The sequence below is a fragment of the Podarcis erhardii genome (assembly GCF_964252035.2).
Source record: "Podarcis erhardii genome assembly, chromosome: 1".
NCBI lineage: Eukaryota > Metazoa > Chordata > Lepidosauria > Squamata > Lacertidae > Podarcis > Podarcis erhardii.
Window position 1 is genome coordinate 99,542,090 of NC_138497.1, and position 22,718 is coordinate 99,564,807.

The 22,718-nt window shown below is 40.3% G+C and overlaps 1 protein-coding gene across 9 annotated transcripts in view; it reads left to right on the forward strand.

Annotated features, from left to right (window-relative positions):
* THSD7B (thrombospondin type 1 domain containing 7B) overlaps nt 1–22,718 on the forward strand; it is a 616,280-nt gene that overhangs the window by 567,451 nt on the left and 26,111 nt on the right. For all 9 annotated transcript variants that reach the window (XM_081870551.1, XM_081870552.1, XM_081870547.1 and 6 more), the window contains 2 exons: nt 12,313–12,446; nt 13,330–13,483. In XM_081870551.1, the coding sequence (XP_081726677.1) occupies nt 12,313–12,446; nt 13,330–13,483 (288 nt within the window). The remainder of the gene's footprint in view (nt 1–12,312; nt 12,447–13,329; nt 13,484–22,718) is intronic.

Sequence of the window (22,718 nt, forward strand, 5' to 3'; positions counted from 1 at the left end):
TCAGATTCAATTTCCAGTGTTTCTCATTTAAACCTATTGGCTCTGGGTTCTGGGAAGGACCTCCACCTGTCTCTGAGTTCAGAATTCACTGCCATAGTGAACAGTACTAGGCTAGGTAAGCAGCCTCATACAATAGGGTTCTTTAGCGTTTGGTCTCTGCCTTTGGACTTACAAGTTAGAATAAACTTCTCTTCTATAGCAATTTGTAAGGGTTTCTCCTACCTACCTAAATGTTTGATGATTCAGTTACAGAAACTTAACAGACCTTATTAATACTTCTGAGTGCCTTTCTGTGTTTTGTACCTATTGAGCTGTGAAAAGAGATTTTTTTTAAAAAAAAAAAAACCCACACATTAATCATGCATGTTTCCAGCTGCAAAAATGTTTTGTGGGGAAGGTGAGTTTCCCCAGGATTGTGTGGTTTGGGGAACCATAAGTAGTCATGAGAAAGTTAGAAAACATCTAACCAATCCACCCCCACAAAAAAGCCCCTCAGAATTATTAATCTTTTGATTTTAGCATCTCTCGCCATCTAGTCAACGTTAGCCTGTCACCCGCTTAGAGAACATGAATGCATTATAGCCCTCATTGGTGGATATACATTATATCTCCTAAATTTGAAGTATCTAAATGCTTAAAGTTATCTAGGGCTCGCCTGTGCTCTAGCCTATAATGTATGGAAGGGTAAACATGGGCATGATTCAAGTTGATTGGCAGCCTAATCCATCTTGAGGGAATGAATTTTGGATCCTGGTGATCATGAGATACAGATAAACTTGATATGTCACTACCCCCCCCCCCCTTTATGCATAGGGAGGAGGGTTGGGAAATAGTTTGTGTGAATCTAACACTGAGCCCCTCTGTAATGTGTTGACTTTCTAGGCAGGAAAGTTATGGCTGGTCAGGCCCTCAGCTGGGGAATAAACAAGAGCAAAACACTTTGAAATTAAAGAAATGGTGAGATGTTCAGACAGGGAAATAAAGCAAAACTCTGTACAGAGAGCTGCAACTTTCTTTAAGACCTGAAACTGTGTAGGACTTTGTGGCAATGTATTGCAGAGAGCTTTATTCCCACTTACTTGTGCTGACCTCTGTTATCTGTTCACACAATATGCTTGGAGCCAGCCCAGGTGAAACAGCCTTTGTAAATGTTTCACCCAGCACTTTCATAATGATAAACTGCCCAAAATGGGAGCTTTAGGAAACCAAAGATGTAAGTTTGATGAAACGGAGATGCTCTGAAATGAGGTACATTTTAATTTACAGTTGTGGTACATATTATAAAAAGATAGGTAGGTTTGTGAGTGGGAAAAGTGTCTGAGCATTGACTCCTTTGCTGTTAGCTTGGTGACTAATGCATTAGGCACAACAAATCCTTCCAAACAAGAATGCATAATGTGGACTGGTAACTTTACAAGGATAATAAGGGATGGGGAGAGTGAGTGGTCAGCTTAAAAACCATGTCATTTCTGACAAGGAGGGATGCTGTAGTTATCTGAGCTCAGCTTCATGAAAGTGCATGAAAAAGCCAAACCCTGTATTATATTGCAGGGGGGCTTTTCTAACTGTTGATTATACATTTGATAACTCACATGTAAACCAGATTGAGGTCAATGGAATTTATTCCCAGTTAGGTATGCAGAGGATTGCAATCTAAGGATTTGTTCTGGATGTGATGCTTTGGTGAATTAAGCCCAAGACATTCTGCAAGAACAGATGCTGAAAATAAATGAAAATACAATTAACAAGTTTCACTTTTTGCATTCCTCTTTTGTATTTGTGTTTGGATTGCATGGTTTGCTTGTATTGATGTATATATAAAATCATATATATATATATATATATATATATATATATATATATATATATTTGCTTTCGTAGATTTTCACGGGTACAGGAATGCAGGTTTTGGTGTCCTCGGGTGTCTTCCCGTGTAAAAGTTGGGGTGTCTAGGCGACGTTTCGACGAGATGACGAGTGAGACCTCGTCGAAACGTCGCCTAGACACCCCAACTTTTACACGGGAAGACACCCGAGGACACCAAAACCTGCATATATATATATATATATATATATGGCTTAATAATGCAGGATGTGTGCTAGTTAGGAAAGAAAGTTTTCTACATTGTCCATCTAGCTATTTAAAAGGATAGGATCTAGGGCAGTGGTGGCAAAACTTGGTCCTCCAGCTGTTTTTGGACTACAACTCCCATCATTCATAGCTAGCAGGACCATTGGCCAGGGATGATGGGAACTATAGTCCCAAAACAGCTGTGGGGCCAAGTTTGGCCACCACTGATCTATGGGGAAGTAGCACCCTCAAAGGCTTGGCAACTAACTTGTACAGGATCAGTGGCTAAGTCTTTATTTACAGAAGTGGCCTTGCAGTCATGAGTCTGGATTTCATTTTTATAGCTTGCTTCCCCCCTCCTTGCTAAAGGGGGGCCAGCACCTGCCCAAGTCATGAAATATCAAAACAGCTGTCTCTATTAATTCTGTGCAGCCTGAGCTGTATGAGTTTGACTGTGAGAGCTGTGCTGACCCAAGTTCAGATTCTTTTAAAAAATCACCTGAGCTCCACATGGACCCTGGTGTAACAAAAGAAGAGAGACATTACAGAATCACTTCATGCTAACAGCTGCCTGATTGTGAACTCTGAACACTTGGGGAAAAGAGTAAAGTGGATATAACAAATCCTACAAAGTGAAAACCTCAGTTGGAGAGTCTTGGTAGTAGCGTTTAATATCTAAACTTTCTTGCCACCCGACCTAGTGCTTCAGTAAATCAAAGCGTGTCAGCCAGCTCTTCTAAAGAACTTGATTATTTAGCACTGGCTGTATTTTATAGTGGGGTTTCCCTTTAGTCTCTATATTTCTTTTCTCCTGCTCCTTTAACACATATGGCCACAATCATCTTAGAAGGAATGGTCAAGTATTAAATTCATCCCCATTTTGAAAGGAATGGTCTAAAAGCTTTCTTCAGTGTTCCATTGCTAACCATCTGATTCAGTCATCGGTTACTTCTAATATAATAAGAAGATATTGACTTTTCTTGAGGGGGATATCAAGATTTACTGACTTGGAGACTGAGGTATTTGCTGAGGGGAAATTGGAGTCAATATTTTACTCAAGGGACAATAAGTCCTGATAGTCACTGGTATATCGAGCCATTGTGTGATTTTCAGAAGTGCTGAGCAACACCAATTCCAACTGATGAGAGCTGAAAGCATCTAATACTTGGAATGCTGGGATGGTGCCTGGGTAAAATAACTTAGATTCAAGGAAGAAACAGGTCAGAGGATCACAGACTCCTTACTCAACTTCAATCAGAAGCTTACTGATAACCAATCTGTTAAGTGGCAGAAACTTTTCAAGTAGCTTTAGTGTTAATTGTGTAAGCACATGCACATATAAATTTATAGATGATTGAAATGGCCACCATAGAACAGAGTAGCAAAGGTCCATACAAACCTCACAATGTTAACTTACAGATGGCAATAGGAGAAATTCAGTTTGGTTTGCATTTAAAGCCAAATATATCAAATCCACACTTTCTGAAACAATATGAGAACCCAAACCAGCCATTCTTCAGCATTCACACTTATCTGAATTTTGTGATGCGGCTGTCCAACCAAACGATGCTTACGAAGACACATATATCAGAGGAAAGTGCACATAAAATCATAAAACTGTACAGTTGAAAGGTACCATGAGGGTCATCTAGTCCAACCCTCTGCTATGCTGGAATCTTTTCTTGAACCCATGACCCTGAGATTAAGAGTATCATGCTCTACCAACTGAGCTATCCCAGGTCATGAAAATAAAGTACATAATGCATTATATCAGGATAAAATGCTTGTAAAAATGTCCACATTAGTCAAAACTACATTAAAAATTGGTTTTATTGGGAGAAATTTGCACCAAAGTGTTGAAGAATTTTCTTTTTTTTTTTAATTGCAAATTCTTGCAGAAACGTCAAGAACTGAATTTAAGGTTGGAAAAATGAGAAAGCTGGAGAATTGAAATTGGCCAATCCTTTCATTTCTGGATGGCAAATATGTGTGTGCACTGACATAAAAACAAAGATGCAAATCTTTAGAGTTGGTTTGCATGGGGTTGGGGGTCCTGCTAGCTTTCAGGTATCAGTTTAAACCCCAACCTCCATCTTAAAGAGCATTACCAGAAGGCTCTTAAAGTTTGCAGCTAATACTCATCTGCTCCAACTAGCCTTAATTAGTCATAAGCACCAACTATTCTGAGCATGATCTTTCTAAGGAAGATCCTCAAAAACCTCTCAGCTCACACAGCTGAGTAGGTTCCCCTCTATGCATACTTATCTAGTACTTTGAGATTCAGTAATTTTCGAACTTCCCTGTAATTCCCATATTCACCCATCTCAATCAGCACATGATGATTCTTAATCAGAATGATACTTATATGCAGGTGCAAGTAACCATATGAAGACACCATTGTGCAAATTGTATTTAAGTTAGGAACTTCTTACGTTCTGCAATGGCTGATCCCCTAGTTAAAACATTCCATCTTCTCCAGAACACAGATATGAAAATTGATACTGAGCTGAAATTTCCTGGTGGGTTCTAGCCTTATTTAGGGCCCTTCCAGAATGGTGCTTTATTTGGCAACATGTTTTTGACACATCGCTGCTGGATATTTTCTGCATTAATTTGCTCTGCAATGCTTCTCCAATGCTACCACTGTGTTGCTGTCTAGAGGGCTTATAGCACAACTAAAGCCAAGCAAAACTAAATCAGGACATTAGTAGTAGTATAAGTTGTGGGCTTTCAACAGGCCGTTATAGCAGATGCAAACAGTAAATAAAGCTGTGTGAAACAGTATTGAATCTGAGATTACATATGACTGCCCCAATAGCTTCATTAGCATGAATCGTCATGAATGTGCAGTGAAAAAGGACATCTGAAGGGGCCCTTCCTTGAGGTCCTGTTCTTTACAAAATCTCTATTATTCCTGTGGTGTGTGCTGATTTCACGGTGTGATAGCTGTGTCTCAAGCGCTGCATTTAGTTGCACCATTGAGCAAACATTTTCTTGTGTGAACCAGTTTTGGCAGCCATTAGGGGTATGTTGCAACTAACAACTGTAGCTTTCAAAGCATACCCATGAACATTGTAAATACCTTTGAACATTGATCTGTTGCTTGCTCTACTAATTTCCTCACACAGAGGTTTTAATCAGGATTCAGCAAAAGTGTCAAAGAGCGTTTGATTTTACCATTCTATTTCTGTTTCACATTGACATTTTGTTCTGTACAAGCTGCTAAGTTATTCTTCTGTCATCATCATCTTCTTAACATATGCTACCACTTGATAGTGAGTAGTAAGAACTACCGTATATAGCTGAACAGATAAATAACAGTGTAACAGTTTAGGGTGGAAGGAACATATTTTGACTGCAGTATTTGCCATTCTGCATTGTTCTGTCTTAGAATTCGCTTTGTTCAGGCTACCTTCCAGTGCTACTATGCCAAGCCTGAAAATCAGAGCCCTTTACTTTGTCAGTCAGAAAGCTATTCCATCCACATGCAGGTTTATTTGTTTTCAGGTAGATATAGCTGGTTGAACCTCCAGCTATATTGCATTATGTTATGTGAGGCCATGGTGTGGGGGAGAAGATTTTCCCTCGAAACAAATAGCCGACATTCCTAAATCCTTTGAGGGTCTGGCATTATCCATGCTGACTGATACGTGCTAAACAGTGTCCATGGTTGCAGGCAAAAGCAGTCCAGTGCTTTTGGATCCTGCTTGTGGTGGCAGGGGTGAAGATGGGAGAAGGAACTTGAAGATTGATGACTGTCATCGATTTCTTATCAGATGATGCAAAATTACAGACAGATCTTCAGACTGCATCTCATAATCAGTGTTTTATAGCTTAGAGATGTAAATTGCTCAATTGACTTCAATTGATAATGTTCCTAAGTAGTGCCCTTATAAGGCACTTGAGAGGTAGTGGTGAATTTTCATTTTGGGGGGTGTCCTTCCTTATTTCTGCACTGTTTAGCACTGTAATTTCCTTTAGCTGGGATCTAAAAATATAAATATGTGTGTGAGAGACCTGGGACCTTTTTAACTTTGGAAACTTTGGTTTCCCAGACCAAAGTGTCCTCATAACTTAGTCTGAAACAGCTGCTTGCTCAATAAAATGGGGTGAAAGAGTGGGTAGAGATCGCAGTGGTAATAAGTAGGCATTGAAACTGCAGAAGGAAAATTTGTGAGTGTGTGTGTGAGAGAGGGTGGGTGAGTGGGTGAGAATAAATAAGAGAGAACAAATAAGTTGCCTGGTCGTTCTGGAGTTACTGAATTGAAGAAGAGCCCCATGAAGGCAGCTGCTCTAGTGCAGGTGAGAGTTCAGCAGGACATGAACTCTGTTTTAGATTACACAGAGAAAGAAATAGGCAGTGTGGTGTAGTAGCCAGAGAGCTGGACTAGGACCTTAACGGCGATGGTAGAAGAACCTGAGTAGGAAAACAAAAAAAAGGTGACTTAGAAAAGCAAAGAATGTCAGCAAGAGATGCACCTGAGCTTGCTGACTCTAAGACAGGCAGCAGAGAAATCAGCATTTACAACAACAAGCAGCTGTAACACCTTAAACCGGGGGGGGGGGGTTTGAACTGTGATGGGAATAAACTTCAGTCACATAAAATACTTAACAGGGATAATGTGAACCTTTCCATCCAGAAAGAGATTTAGTTCTTTCCAGTGCTATTTTTCTAGAAAAAGAGGTGCCAGAACTCACCATGAATGCCTCCCTTGTTCTCTTATAATGGCAATGGCACCCACCAGAGAGGTGCCTTAACTGAGTTCCACTGAGTTCCGGCTGAACAAAAGCCCTGGTTCTTTCCCATGATGCAGACAGATATCTAAGGAGAAAGATGCTCTTGTCAGTGTAGTGCTGAGCTGATAAAACCTTTCCAGATTTTGTGTCTGATCTGTATCTCCTTTTCTCACCTTGGCAACAGAAGAAGAAACAAACAGGAATGAGCTGTGGTTGTGTAAAAATACGTTTCCAGGCAGTCGGAAAGACACCACACTCTACTAATGTAAATGTACTTCCAGCCCAAGGGATTATCATCTAGGTCTTAGTATTAATGATGTGCTGTAAAAGTACTGACTGGGTTATAAATGAAATATGTACAAATCGAGCAGCCTAGTGGTGCGTCTACTTGGCCATATTTGATAGGTTACCTAATGGACACCTAACCTCTGCAACTCACCGGAGCCTGCGTTCTTCACTTCCCACTCATCAGATTTAGTGCTAAAGCACTGAGCTATGAGCACGGGAAACTGCAATGCAGATGTGTCCCCAGAGGATCGGAATGAGTATGAACTCTGGGATCTGGCCCAGTTTATAAAAATACTACTTAACTGAATTTCCATCTGGCTGCTTCTGTACGTCTCATAACTTGCTTCCACTGAATATATCTTGTAGGTTTCTTATGTAAAAATCTTAGCACTGCAGACACTAAAATAGCACTAAAAATGCTCAATTGAAAGTCAGGGCATTTTTTAAAAAAATGTGTTTACTTGGTGCCTAAGACTTAACAGAAAGCATGCCAGGTGAGCAGCCCTGGGAAAAGCATTCAATAATTGGATACCATTTATCCAGCCATCAGCTGCCTGACCTCAGACGATAAGTAATATCATAAGGACTTCAGTGGCAGGCACTGATGACGCTCAGTATGTTACCTTCACTTTAATCGCTTTTGCCACCAGCTCCAAAAAGTCTCCAGAAGGTTTCTAGAACGATTTGGTCATTGGCTCAATAGTTGCAAGTTTTGGGGGCATATCTTGGGGGAGGGGGACCTTGTGTGTTTGGAGAGTATGCAGTATGCAATTATTGCTTCAAGGATGCTTAACATCTTCGTAGTGTTTTTTTATTGGTGTTCAAAGTGCTTGACATACAGTATCTCGGTAATCCTTTCAAAATCCTTGTTATGGTTGCAGTGTTGTAGATTTGAGGATGACAAATGGTTTCTTACCTAAGTCTATGTGGTGATCCCCATTGTTATATTTGATTGATCAGGGCCTGGTTTATTATTATTTATTATTTATTAAATTTCTGTATCACCCGTCATCTGAGGACCACAGGGTAGATTACAATATAAAATCACAAAAATACATAACAGAGTAAGAAACAATTGCGCGCGCGCACACACACACACACACAGAGAGAGAGAGAGAGAGAGAGAGAGAGGGAGGGAGGGAGAGAGTTTATAGTTCCAAAGATTGCTTAATTAGCCAGACCCCTAGGAAAAGAGGCCTGGCACCTAAAAATATGCAATGAAGGTGCCAAGTGAGCCTCCCTGAGGAGCGCACTCCACAAGCAGGGAACCACCACAGAAATTACAGCTCACATTCTTAACCAGTTCACCACACTTGCTTCCAAAATATGTTCAGCTGCACTTTTACTCCTTTGGTGTTCTCCTATAAGCCACAGTGATAAGGATCAGGAAACTGTCTGGAAGGCCAAAGAAGACTGCTTCTAACTTTGTATGGAAATAAGCCTTCTTTCTTGGATTTTCAACCCCCCATTTGCCCCACAACAGTTGGATGGGGGCGGGTGGGCGGTGTTAGTGGGGAGGAAGACTTGAATGAGTAAATCAGCAAGTGGGAAGAAGGAACACCTAACACCATGTTTCCCTTGAAATATTTAGAACTAAATAATTTAGAGTAAGGAAAAGCAGCATGTTCACAAGCTCGAATAATTTTGACTCCATAGCTCTAACTGTTAAAGGACAATTGGCTGCTTTGCATTTATTCTCCTTCATTTCAGTTTTATTGGTACAATAAAACTCTGAATCTCTCATTATTAGTTAATTCTTCTTTTCTCCCTCTCCAATTCTATCTTCCAGGTGCCATCTCATTTTAAATTTCACCCAATTCTTTCCATCTGAATCTTATTTCCCTGTATGCACTGTGGAAAATACTGAGTTCAGAAGCAAAATCACTTTTAGATGGCCCATTTAATGCACTCCAGTGAGCATGTTTTAACCTGGGGAAACCAATGTGTGTGTGATTCACTCCTCCTCCCAACACAGATACCCTTAGCATAGAAGAGCACCATTACATGAAATACTTTGGTGCATTGTTTTCTCCAGGAGCTTCCTTTTGTAATAAAAAGCCAGCTGCAGATGAAAAAACGCCCCTTTTTTTTCTTCATCTTGGAGAGAAAAACAGATTTGGAAGGAGGGTTTCTGAGCAAACAACTACCAAGAAATTATTCAGGTGAAAACACACACACACCATCCTCCCACTTTGCCACTCAATCAAAAAACAACATTTGTTTTTTGTGATGAAAGAAATCTTTTGTAGAAAAACAATCCCATGTATTCTCTGACTTTGCCCTCACACACATAGGGACAAGCATCTCTGCATCCCTTGCTCTCCTCAAGGAAGAATAAAAACTTTCAAATATTTTCTTTGTATATCGTATTGTTGTTTTATTGCTATGGCCGATGGCTGACGCAAATAAAGATTCATTCATTCAAACACAGACAAGAATTGACTCAGAGGCACTCACTCCTATGACAGACAGCTAAAGGCTAACAGTCTTCCATCCTGTCATATCCTCCAAGTGTTCATAGAATTGTAGAATTGGTACTCTAACCTACTGCAATACAGGAATCTTTCACCCAATGTGGGGCTTGAACCCATGGCCTAGATCCCTCTCCCAGATAATTCTCTTTAAAAGTGGGTGGATGCACCTTTTCTGGAACACATATTGATAAATGTATGTGTGTGAACACTAAAGACCATGCTGTGCACAATATCCCTTCTTGTCTATAGCAGTTGCTGAGATATACATCTCACCTCAGAAGATCCATGCTGAAAGACCCAGCTTCAAAACCCAAAATCTCCAGGTAGGGCTGGGAAAGGTTCACTGCCTGAAACCCTAGGCCTAGAAAGTTGCTTTCAGCCAGTATAAAAACATAAGAAAGGCTCTGCTGAATCAGGCCAAAGACCCATCCACAGTATTCCAGCATCCTCTTCTCACAATGGTCAACTGGGTGCCTAAGGAAAGCCCACAAGCAGGGCCTGAGTATTATATTACTCTCCTCATTTGTGATTCCCATCAACTGGTATCCCAAGGCGTACTTTCTCCAACAGAGGAGGTAGAATGTAGCTGCCTTGACTAGTAGCTTTTGATTACCTTATATTTAACAGGGAGCTATATGAACCAATGGTCTGACTCAGGTTAAGATATAGGGACAACTATGTTTTTCTTTTATATATTTATCCAAAGAAAGAATCACTCTTCTATCGCACAGTAAACAAATACAGCATATAAGCAATGTATGTTAGAGCCTTCAATGGTATGTCATACTGAAAGTGGCAGAGCACACTAAGTGATGCAAAGTGAAGTGTTAATTTTTCATCTATGAAATGCTAAATAGGATCTCCGACATTTGTTTCAGTATATCCCTGTCTGCATGCGCTCTGTGATTAGCATGTTCAAACTTCTGTCTAGCCAATGTGGAAGGGGTTGCCACATTGGCATATGGGGTGTAAGGAGACTGAAGAAGAATACTAACTTCCTCAACACTACCAAGATGGCCATAGTTCCAGTTAAATTGACGAAGGAGTAAATATTATACCAATTCCTTTCCCCTTATACATACTCTCAAAATATTAGCCAGAGGTGTTCTGCTGGTAAATTCTCATGGATTTAGCAACAAACTAGTTATCTGTGCAGTGTGTGTGAAAATCCCCAGTCCTTGCAATGAGATTTTCACAGAATGATGGAGCTGGAAAGAATTAGGGTTAGAATCATTCAGTCTAACGGGCCTTCCTCTTTAGGAGCCTCCTACTTTTTTCTAACTCCACAGATGCAACAGAATGAAGTGTAGAGGCCTATGCTGGTAGAATGGATGGTATGATTTCAGAGTGCAGGTGAAGGACCACATTTTGAATGCTTCTCTAGGGGGGAAAAACTCTCTCAGCAGATAGAAAACTGGTACAGTTACATGCAGGCTAAGATGGAATGTTTTCTTCTGATGCACTGGTTTCGCTTCGTTTCAGTGGGAAATATTTATGTGGAAGAGCATTCCAAAAATGTAACCCCCTACCTCACGGATAGCCAATGTGGTGTCTTCTAGAAGTTGCTGGGTTGCAACTCCCACCATCCCTGCCCATTAGCCATTGTGGCTGGGGCTGAAGGGAGCTGCAACATCTGAAGTGCACCACATTGGCTAATCCTGCCCTAACTGTATCCTCAAGTACGTAGTGCCTTCTGTTCTGCTACTTCAACATTCGTCCACCCCACTTTGTGTCACATGTGTTGGCAAGCTCATAGAGACTAATACAAGAAATCCAAACCAAAGCATGCCACATCAAAAAAAAAGCTACAAGCTGAGAAAACTCAGGCTGTTCAATATTTGGTAAAGCAATAACCCAGCAGACCTCATAATTTTAAACATTTCCAGTTATTTGTCCAATAACATAGTTGTCTTTAAATTATGTTCTGTTCGCACAGTACATGTTTTACATTGAGTGACAGAGGATGGTCTCTGGAGCTCAGCTTTAAGCAAGCAGGTAGCCTTAATTTATTATCCACATTCTGATATTCAATATAAGTTAAATAAATAGACTGAATTTTTTAAATCCTTCCTAGAGAATACAACTTTACTCATTCATGATTTTCAAGCAGAATGATACAATTTTAAATATGTTTTTGAGACAAATGGGCTGTGAACTGACAGTTTCTGCTGCATTCTTTATTTCATATATTGGAAAATATAGTTGAAGTGAAAGCACAATTGTGTGCCCTTGAGACTTATTAAACGTAATGGAACTATCATCATCATCAACAACAACAATGGCTTTTTATATGCCTATTAAATACATTTTCCCCATAAAGGTTATTTCCTTTGCTTTAGCCTTAGGAGCACACAAAATAGAAGATTTTTTGCCATAAATAAGTTTTAGAAAAATATGCATGGTTTTAGAAAAAAACACAATGTGTTGTATAATTTTAGGAGGGAGGATTTGATAGATGTTATGTGAGGTATTGGAGGAAATGACACTGTAATGGAATTCTTGTGTAGCTCCATACATATTACATTTTCTGCACATCTTTTGGCAAGTCCGTAATGAATCAATGAATTTAAACACTACAATACTCTCAGAACAGTGGATGAAATCCAGCATGTTCCTTAGTGATATGTGTGTGTGCTTTGATTTTTGCTTTTTTGGAAAAAAATGTTGTTTTACTGAAGTATTTCTGCAGAGCTGTTCACTTGGATGATTGATTATGTATAATTTTGCATGTTTTCCCTGGAAGGTGTATGAGGCAGTCCCATGTTACAGTGAATGCAATCAGTATTCCTGGACAGCAGAACCATGGTCTCCTTGCGAAATCAACAGCGAGCTAAACTCCCTGCACTGTGGTGAAGGAATACAAACTAGAAAAATAAGGTGAGTAGATATAAAAACAGTAGGTTTTGAACAGAAACATTAAGAAACTGAACTCTACAGACCCACAACCAGCCTTTGTAATGTTTTTCTATGTGACGAGAAACGTGCCTTCCATCTTTCTACAGCCATCTCTAGAGTTCTGGAATAGCCTTTCTGGTCCATATTGTAGAAGAGATGCATGAAATAATGCTGGTCTGTAGGGCGAGAACCCTGTCCCAAATGGGGTGAACACATCTCTACTTTCAGTAGCAGGACTTTATTCAATTACAGTGGTGCCCCGCAAGACGAACGCCTCGCAAGACGGAAAACCTGCTAGACGAAAGGGTTTTCCGTTTTGGAGGCGCTTCGCAAAACGAATTTCCCTATGGGCTTGCTTCGCAAGATGAAAATGTCTTGCGAGTTCCTGCGGGGTTTTTTCCCCTTCCCCCCCTTTTCCTAAGCCCTAAGCCGCTTATCAGCTGATCCGCTGATAAGCCGCTTATCAGCTGATCCGCTAAAAGCCGTTAACCACTAATAGCGCTAATCCGCTAAGCTGTCAATGGGCTTGCTTCGCAAGATGAAAAAACCACTATACGAAGAGCCTCACGGAATGGATTAATTTCGTCTTGCGAGGCACCACTGTAATTGTAGCATTTCTACACAGTGTGCTTAATATTGCCTTTCACCTTTTCTGCTTCTGTACAAGAGGCATATGGCAAAAAACAAATATTCTGAGAGGTAATGAAATGATAAAGCAGTCAGAAATTCTGTGTAATGAATATAAATGTATGCACAGACCACTTACAGCACTACAAAAAATAGTTTGTTTGTTTTTTTAAAACAAGACTGATTTAATCTCTTTGTTCTTGACGGGATGCTCACTTCACATTTTTTCCCTCTGTAGATGTATAAATACCACCGAAGATGGCAGTGGCGAGTCTGTAGCCAACATGCTCTGTAATCAGTCCGAAATCCCCCTTGAAAGACAGAAGTGTACCCTCTACTGTCCCAGTGAGTGTGTTGTGTCTGAGTGGGGTCACTGGAGCCAGTGCCCAAAGGTAAATTAGTTCTCTGTATTTCAAACTCTTGGCTATTTTCTAAATTACATGTATGTCAGGATAAAGTATTAGGAACTTACCTTTTGCTGTTCAGACAGGAAACCTGCTGAAATAATACTAAGTGAAAAGATACAAGGAGATCTTCTAGGAGAAAAACACTGATTACTTATTTTCTCTGATAAAAATGTCATTATAGGATACTCATTAAAGCCTAGAAGCAAAGATGCTGCTTTGGAGATTTTTGTTTTGCTTAAAAAAAAAAAAAAAGATTGTCACTTAATGTGTGTGACAAGATGGCTAGGTGGATACAAAGCTTGGTGCAAAGAAATACAAAGAGGTTGTTGCAGCTGAGACAGAATGTGTGTTGCAAATTGAGCAAGAGCACAAACTCTCTCCATGTTACCATTTGAGGGTAAAGGTAAAGGGACCCCTTACCTTCCCGCCACTGCGGTACCTATTTATCTACTTGCACTTTGACATGCTTTTGAACTGCTAGGTTGGCAGGAGCTGGGACTGAGCAATGGGAGCTCACCCCGTCGCAGGGATTTGAACCGCTGACCTTCTGATCAGCAAGCCCTAGGCTCTGTGATTTAGAGCACAGCGCCACCCGCGTACAGTACAATTAATATACCCAGTGGTTGGATAGCCAAAGCCAAACCAAGAATTTGTTATGTTCTTGCCATTAAACTTGGCCCACTGAAGTATTTTGAAATCTCCCACCTGGAAGAGTTTTGTATGCTGCTGTTAAATATAATGTAGTCATCTGGAAACAATGTGAAGGCAGATATCTACAACAGTGATTTGGTTTACGCATGGGCACTGCCACCCATGTAAAAACATTATCATAAATGCAACCTTTGTTTGAAAATGAGTTTTCAGCTGTTCCACCAGTCTTGTTTGATGAATATAATAATCATATTTCCTCAGAGCCCAAGCTAATGAATGAGCTGAGAATCCAGGCATCTCTAAAGGGTAAATTGGTAGAAGTACTAATTAGTGATGCAGGTACTCTCCTGTGGCATACTCATTGGCCAAAGGATTAAAGTGTGAAGACACACATATTGACAATTTGATGAGGATTGTCATAAAGAACATTTAGGAATTAGCTAGCATTTGGTAGGTTCAGTAGCTACTCCTTTATTAATTATTATGGAGAGGTGTCTTGCAAATTAGTTTCCCCTCTTTATCTATAACCTATTTCTTGATTTTTTCTTATTCCTTTGTTACAGCTGCCACCACGTACTAGTACCATCTGTTTTCTATTTCAGTTTAACCACCAGTACTTATGGATAAGCATAGGACAAAACAGTGCAAAGATCTGAATATGAAATACAAAGTAGATTTATTTTATTTATAACAGTTATGAATATAAATATATACTGTTTGTATGCACAGGTGCTTCATAATTAGATTGCTAACTCCTTTTTGTTATAGTTGCTTTAAATAAGAATGTTTACACTGTATGGTTACTGTCACTATAGTAAATACAACCAAGGGGTCCTTAAGACAATAGTTATGTGAGTTTCCATTCCTTCCTCTATCCAATTTCCCTGTATCAATCCACCTCGGTTAACACTCAGCAACCAGTCACTGTGGACTATACTTGCAGTCTTCAGTCAGGTCCACAATTTCTTCCCTCTGTAGTCTCTCAGGCCTCTCTTAGGACATCTGCTGCAGTCTTCCCTCTGCCCCAGGTTTTCAGCAATCCCACTGGCACTTAGCTGCAGAACTCTTCTGAAGGCTGCCCTTGGAGTTGAACAAACCTCCTTCAGCTCTAGCCAGTGATGTCTGCTCTCATCTCCTCTCAGGCTTCAATAAGCCTCTCTGAGCCACTTCTTTAAGTCCTTCTATTTCCACTGTATGAGTCCAGCTACCAGCTGAGCAGCAGCCTCTGTCAGTAACTCCCTATATTTTGACCAGACCCTGGCCTTTGTATTATCTCTAGCCAGGACCACCCAAGGCAATCATTTCAACTTGAGTGGAATTCTGCCCCCTCGTGGGCCTGTGAACTATAATAAGTATGTACTTGGCAAGCTCTCTTTCTCACTGTATTGGGCATTATTTTATTTTATTTTTTTGGCTTCCTCCACCCCAGAATGGTCTTTTTTTCAATGACTGGGAGGGTGAGGGAAACCAATCATTGTAAATCTCTGTGTAGTACCAATATCATGGATATGACATTGTGCAAGTCTAATGAGGAAAAAAACCACATTGTTGATATAAACATACTTCAGCAAAGGCAAAAATAGCCATGTGTTGGTCTGGGGAAAAACTGTTTTAAACAAAAATGTTTCAAATGTGCCAGCAATAAATTGGCTGAGTTTGTTAAAGCTGACAGTATATGAGATTTGCTATGTGGTGCTACATGTACAATCTGCTAATCAGGTTGCAGCTTTTCTTCTCTACAACTGCTCAGTTACAGAATTTTAGTATTTAGGGTGGTGTGGAAGGTCTGGGACTCTGATGGTTAAAGATTGGGTCATGTGGAGAAAGGGATAACTGCCCTTTCCTCATGTGACCAATTACAGCCCTATCAGGGCCTTACACTCTTGCTATTTAAATAATAAAAATCAGATGCATCAAATTCATACACACATTTAACATATCATCCATCTTGGCCCTACCTATGCCACATTAGTATAGTTGTTTCTTGTATTATTTATAATCTAGTCAAATATTCCATTTCCTTCTTCTTACCAAAGGACCAGCTGGGGAATTCTTCTATCCAGACTGGATGCACATCTTGTCTGTTTCAATAAACATTGGCAAATTAAAGCGAAGCACCTTTTTCTTCAGAGGCTTCATATTAATTCCAGTGACAACGGTGTGTTCACACATCATCACTTGATTGCTTCTTCTTCACAAACAACTGAAAGGCTATCATCTCCCCTTAAATATTCACCATTGAAGTAACATAGCAGTACCTGTCGTGTCCTGACTCCGTCTTCATCTGACTTGGAAATGTAATTAATTGACTTCAGTTGAATTCGTCAAAGCATTCTTAAACTGAGCTTAATATGCAAGTTGCGCTACAAGTCCCTGAAATAATTATCTCAGATATATTGCATCAGCTGTCAGCTTTCTTGCTTGCAACAATTGATAACCCCAATAGCAGATCTGAGTGGCCTCCTTGTTCTCAGCAACTGTTAACATTTACAGTAGTTAATTCAGGAGGGTTTGATAACAGTTCATTTAATTATGTAAATTTATAGCACAAGGAACAGAATGAAAGAAGAAATGCTACTGTTCCTTGTGGATCAGCCGCAGCTTCGTGGACTTATATGCATATCAAGTAGGTTTAGATTTTCATAAATCAGATATAAGTTCCTGAATTATTTGATGGATGACTCTGAAAACAGAAGAAAGACACAGGTTCACATGTCAGTGGTTTGTTTTTTGTTTTTTTTTACTGCACCCCCTGGGTATTTTGGGTCATAAATCTGAATTTTTCCAAACTGAAACGAGATTAGTAGCTTAATTCGTTTTCTTAAATATCACTTTTACAGAGCCACTTGAATGGCTGTGGAACTGGAACTGACAAACAAACAACAAAAATAGTATACAGTGGTACCTCGGGTTACATACACTTCAGGTTACACACTCCGCTAACCCAGAAATAGTGCTTCAGGTTAGAACTTTGCTTCAGGATGAGAACAGAAATCGTGCTCTGGCGGCACAGCAGCATGAGGCCCCATTAGCTAAAGTGGTGCTTCAGGTTAAGAACAGTTTCAGGTTAAGTACAAACCTCTGGAACGAATTAAGTACTTAACCTGAGGTACCACTGTACTCAGGAGGGCATAAGACTCTTAATCTCAAGGTCATGGGTTCAAACCCCACCTTGGGCAAAATATTCCTGCACTGCAAAGGGTTGCACTAGATGACCCTCGAGGTACATCCAACTTTAAAATTCTGTGATTCTAGGTTTGCTGCAGGAACTGATGCGACACTTATGCTGCAATATGATCCTGTTCTTGGAAACATTTCCCAGGAAACCTCTATGCCTCTCTCATGCTCAGTTATGGCAGTCACAGCTTATGGCAGCCTTCCCGAGGTTGGTAGCCTGCAGAGATTTGGGACTACAGCTCCCATCAACCCCAGCCAGCTTGGGAAAGGCTGCACCATGGTTTCTATGGCTCCTATAATCCCCAAAGATCTATTATTCCAGCCTTTTCTCTTTCCCTGAAGAAAATGCAGCAACATGCTAACCAATAGCTTTAGGGTTCTTGCACTGAGGATAAAACCTAGCATTGATCCAAAAGGAAAGATTGCTGTAATGTATTTCTAGAGTTCTTTCACTGCCTCAGTGTGTGTGTGTGTGTGTGTGTGTGTGTGTGTGTGTGTGTGTGTGTACACATACATATACACGTTCACTATTAGAAGTATTTTGTAAGACATTTACCACACATGTAGGTACTTCTTCAACACAAGCTGCATATGCATGTGCATGATCCTATAAAATGTGATTGTCTTGGGACCAGATTACATGAAAGATCACCTCCTGTCATATGTATACCTACCTAAATCTTAATAGTGGGGCTTTCCCTGACTTATTCCAAACAGCCCCTGAAATTGGTCCCAGGGGAGGGTCAGGAGAACCCCCAGAACAGTGTGTGGAGGAAGCAGGTATAGGGTTGTTTGATCTAGCAATTTGCAATGTCTGTGCAGAAAGAACAATTGGGAGAGTTTGTTATTGAATTCTACGTGTTTTTCTATTTTATTTTAATCGTGATATATTGCATTTTTGTTACTACATTTTTGTAAGCTCCCCAGGGAATAATTTCTGATGGGCAAATATACAAATTGAAAGAACAACAATAAGCAAGCAAAACAGACACTATCCAAAGCTCCATGCAATTTCAGTGTACCCAAAGTGCTTCACATTGGTCCCATTCCTAATGGTGGAGCCTTTCTTACAACAGAAAAATATTGGGTGATCTCCACCCAGGCAGAGCTCTGTGGATTTGGGCAATTGAATAGAAGTATGTTTCATTCATTTCAGTGGAAGCTACTTCTGTGTAAGTGACTGTAACTGCAATTGACATGTAATAAAGCACAATTTTTGTCATGAAGATTGCAAAAGTATTAATATTAGTCCACTCTTGGCCAAACACAATATTAATAAATGTTATATAGTAACACTGAAAAGCTTGAATATGAATAGATTTTCTGTCTCACACATATATACCTGTCCTTTGGGTAAGATTTGCTTTTTGCTGGGACCCAGGAAAGTTCAAAATGCCATTATAGATTTGACTGTGGATCTATTTTTATTTATTTATTTATTTGTTGAAAACCAGAGCTCATGTTGTAAATAGCTTATGAAATTGTTACACTGGGTGTTCACATCTGCATGCAGATTGTTTTGTATGGTTCATTAAGCAGTTAGAAGTGGTCAAATCCCTTCTCTTCAAAAGCATTTTCTGCAGCACAAGCCTTGACTTGCACATTTCATTATGAATAGCTTGTTAAACATCATGTTCCTGGTTCCATATGCAAGCATTCCAATAAATTGCAGGGACAGTGAGCATTCTACAACCTTTGTAGCCAGCAGTTGAGAGGGCTTTGTGAAAAACTAGACAGAGAAGAATTACAGATTGCTCACAGAGAAGGTATTTAGATAGTACTGTACACAACACATCAGTACCTAAAGAGCATTTTTAGGTAGATCTCTTTCCTCACAAATGTACATCTGGTGTTTTCTCTATTTGGTCCCCAAACATATTTCTGTGTTAAATCTTGCAGTGTGTGTGTGGTAAACCATGACTAATTGGGGCAGCTGGCAACACATCATGTTCATGCATGAAAAGGTGATCATTGCATGTACCAATGTGGAGCTACTCAATATGGTGGCTTTGATAGGACCAGGGAAGTCCTCTTCTGCAGAGGAGCTGCAATGCATGTGGCTCCAGTGTGTGGTCTCAAGACTCATCAGTAAACAGGTCTGGATCTGGTCAGTGTCTGGATGAGTGAGCACCTGTGAGTCACATGTACAGTGCCTTGGGTTCTATGATAGAATAAAAGTGGGATATGAATGTAAGGTAACAACAAACAATGCATTGGCACGCACAGAGAGTCCCTTTAGACATGTGCTGAATGCACAGTTGGTGGGAGCACACCTGTTAGGCACATTGGTGATGAGACTCACTCACATAGCCCTGTAACCACTACCACTACCACCCTACAGTTAAACAAACTTGGCAAGTTCCATGTTTGAATGAATAGGGCTTCCCCCCAATCTTTCTGCTCAGTTACTTGCACCCCAAAACAAACTGGGAAATTAAAACTAGTCACTGTATGCTTAAGCATGCGATCCAAATGTATATCAAAATCCACATTTGAAGTAGCACTTGGAGATTTCCCACAAGCTCTCTCACTTCTTTGAAGGTTACTTCAAGATGTTTGGCTCTCTAGCATATATAGAAATGCAGGTGTGCAGGCGAATTTTTTTGAGGTTCCATAATTCTTCCTGCAACCCCAGTAACAGGCCTAGTAAGAATGCCAGTGTTGTTTATTTTAGTGATGGTATTCAAAAAGTGTTGCATTGTTACTGTGTTTTAATTTCCCCCCACTTCCGGTGTCTGATGGTAATAAGCTACCACCAGACACACCTAAAGAGCAGGAAAGCAACTTTGTTCAAAGGCGGCACTCACCTTGCAAACCATTAGCGACTATGCCTCACTGTCAAGGTGTTTTTCACCTGTCCTGCCCCACCTTGGGGTCTTCAGAAGGAGCAGCTGTTCCCTATGTGTGTTTTCTCTCTCACACACACTCAACACACTTTTGTGGGGAATGCCCTTTGCCTTCTGTCAGGAACATGGAAGTATTGGGCTTTTAGTCTTTCTATTTTTCAGTTTTAAATGTTGAGATTTTGTTTTCTCCATTTTTTCTGATTTGCTCTTTTTCCTTGAATTTTGTATTTCTCCATGGAACGGTTGTCAGTGCATGTTTTCATGCTAAAGAAGTCAGAAGTGGTCATTCAGCAGCTGGGCCCTCTCTCCTTCCTGCAGCACGATGATTGATTTTAACAAAGCAAAGCAAATGCAGTAGAGCTTTAATTGGGAGCACCTAGCGAGATACTTCTCTTTGATTTTTATTGGCAAATCATTTATGCTACAGTTCTTGCCTGCAAGGACAAACAATCAGATTAATTGCATGAAAGGTAATAAACGATTCGTAAACACTTTGCAATGGGATTAGTTTTCAGGTAATTAAGAGTAATGGCTTACCTTAAATGTATCTGGGTGACCATACCCCAGGTAGCAGCAGAGGTTTCAATAAGGTTCCTTTCTGTGTGAAATTATACCACAAGGTGATAGATAACTGTAAGCACCTGATGGCATTTGCTTAACTGGGAGAACAGGGGGCTGTATCTCCCTGGCAGCTCTCCAAGAGCTATCCAACACTTGGAACCAGCCTCTGTTGTCTGTCTCGCTTTTCTTATAGGGTAGGGTGCAGAAATATATGCACTGCAGTCAGCTGGAGCTGTGCCAGAAATATATTGGGCTAAAGCCACAGCAGAATTTAACTTCTGAGCTGTAATGGCTCAAGCCTTCAGCTGAATATTCAGGAGGAAAAATGAGTCTGTTCTCATCCTCTGACTCTGCGTGTCTCTTCTTCTCAAGTTCTGCCTTCGATGACAGCTACAAGGCAATAAAAGCATATGCTCTTTAAAAAAAATAAAAATATCACTTCTGCCTCTGTAGTTAATGAGCTTTTAAATAGGAAAAATAGAACCCTCAATGTGATTTATGGAAGGACGTTGCTGAAAGAATCCTCAATATTTGGGGGGTGGGGGGGAGAGGATTTGTGTTGTTGTTGTTACAGTACTTGCCCAGCTCATGGCACTTTAAAAAAAAGTCCTTTGATTTCTTTTCTCCCCACCCAGTGAGCAGGCACAAGCTCATTACCATCAGTTAAATATAATCAAGGCTATCTAACGAAACTTTTTATGTGGATTTTATTTCAGTATTTAGAAGCATCTCTCCCCTGCTCTACTCTTCATCGCTTGTCTCATTTCACTTCACTTGGAATCAATAACAGTGCTGCTACTGATGTCAAATGGTCTAGAATTTGCCACTATTTTATGGCAGAATTCTGCCATTCTTAATCACTTAAGTAACCCCCATTAGCCCCAGTGTCACTACCATCATGATGGAGTGTAGTGGGTTAAGACACTTACAAGTGTATGCTGACATAATTGCCCTTTATGAGCTTCCGAAAAGCTATTGAACTACTGGAGTTGCTGCCTATTCACTTGGCCGCTGCTCAGAGGTCCCCATGCAATTGTGTCCTGGGGCAGACAGGGACATGTTGCATTCCTCATCTTCTTACCCCAGCCGACGGGCAGGATCTTTCATGGCCAGTCAAGGGGTCATCTGCAAAATGTCTCATCCTACAACAAGGTACTCTGAGGCATAACCATGTTTAACAGGACAATCAGCTTAATGTTTAGTATACAGCAATAACAAAGAATTCTCCATTTCTCGGCGTGTTTGATTGCAATAGTAGCAGCAGGAAGCAGCAATTCTGTACAGGTTGCTTGGAAGCAATTCTGACTGTGTTTGATGCATCTAAACTTCTTTTTCAGTGTGTTAGGGTTGCTGCTTTTGTTGAAGAGAATGCCATATAATGAGATAGGTTAGTCTTAGGTAGGTGCACTATTCCTGTTCTGAATCTTCAAAGTAGCTGGTCGTTAAACCACATCAGGGAACTTTAGCTGGCCTTCCTCCGATGTGGCTGGCTAAGAAACATTTGTAGCATTTACACCTTCCCCACATGGGCACATACCCTCTCTCAAGGTAACGAAAAGAACTAGATTATTCCCATTTCATCCAAGCCACAATCCCAAGGGCGCCACATATGGTCTGACACCCAATACTGCTTGCAATATTCATCTATTTATGAGTTTAAGAAACTATTAATTGAACTTTATGTACATTAAATCAGTAACAGTGTGACATGTTCAGTCTGCCAGCCTTCCCCCCACCCACAGCCATGTGAAACTTTCATGTCTCAGTTTCTCTTTCTTGGTTCATCTCCTGAAGAAAGCCTTAACTGGGGGGGGGGGGTTACTAGTTCCTCATTTACGTAGTAGGAAAAGTGTATCATTTTAATGGTAATGGTTATAATAGCTAGAGTTTTGGCTCCTTCCAATCTAATAGTTCTTTGCTTACATATATTCATTGCTAGAAAAAGTAGGCACATGCATTGAGAAAATGAATTTGATTTGTTTAAC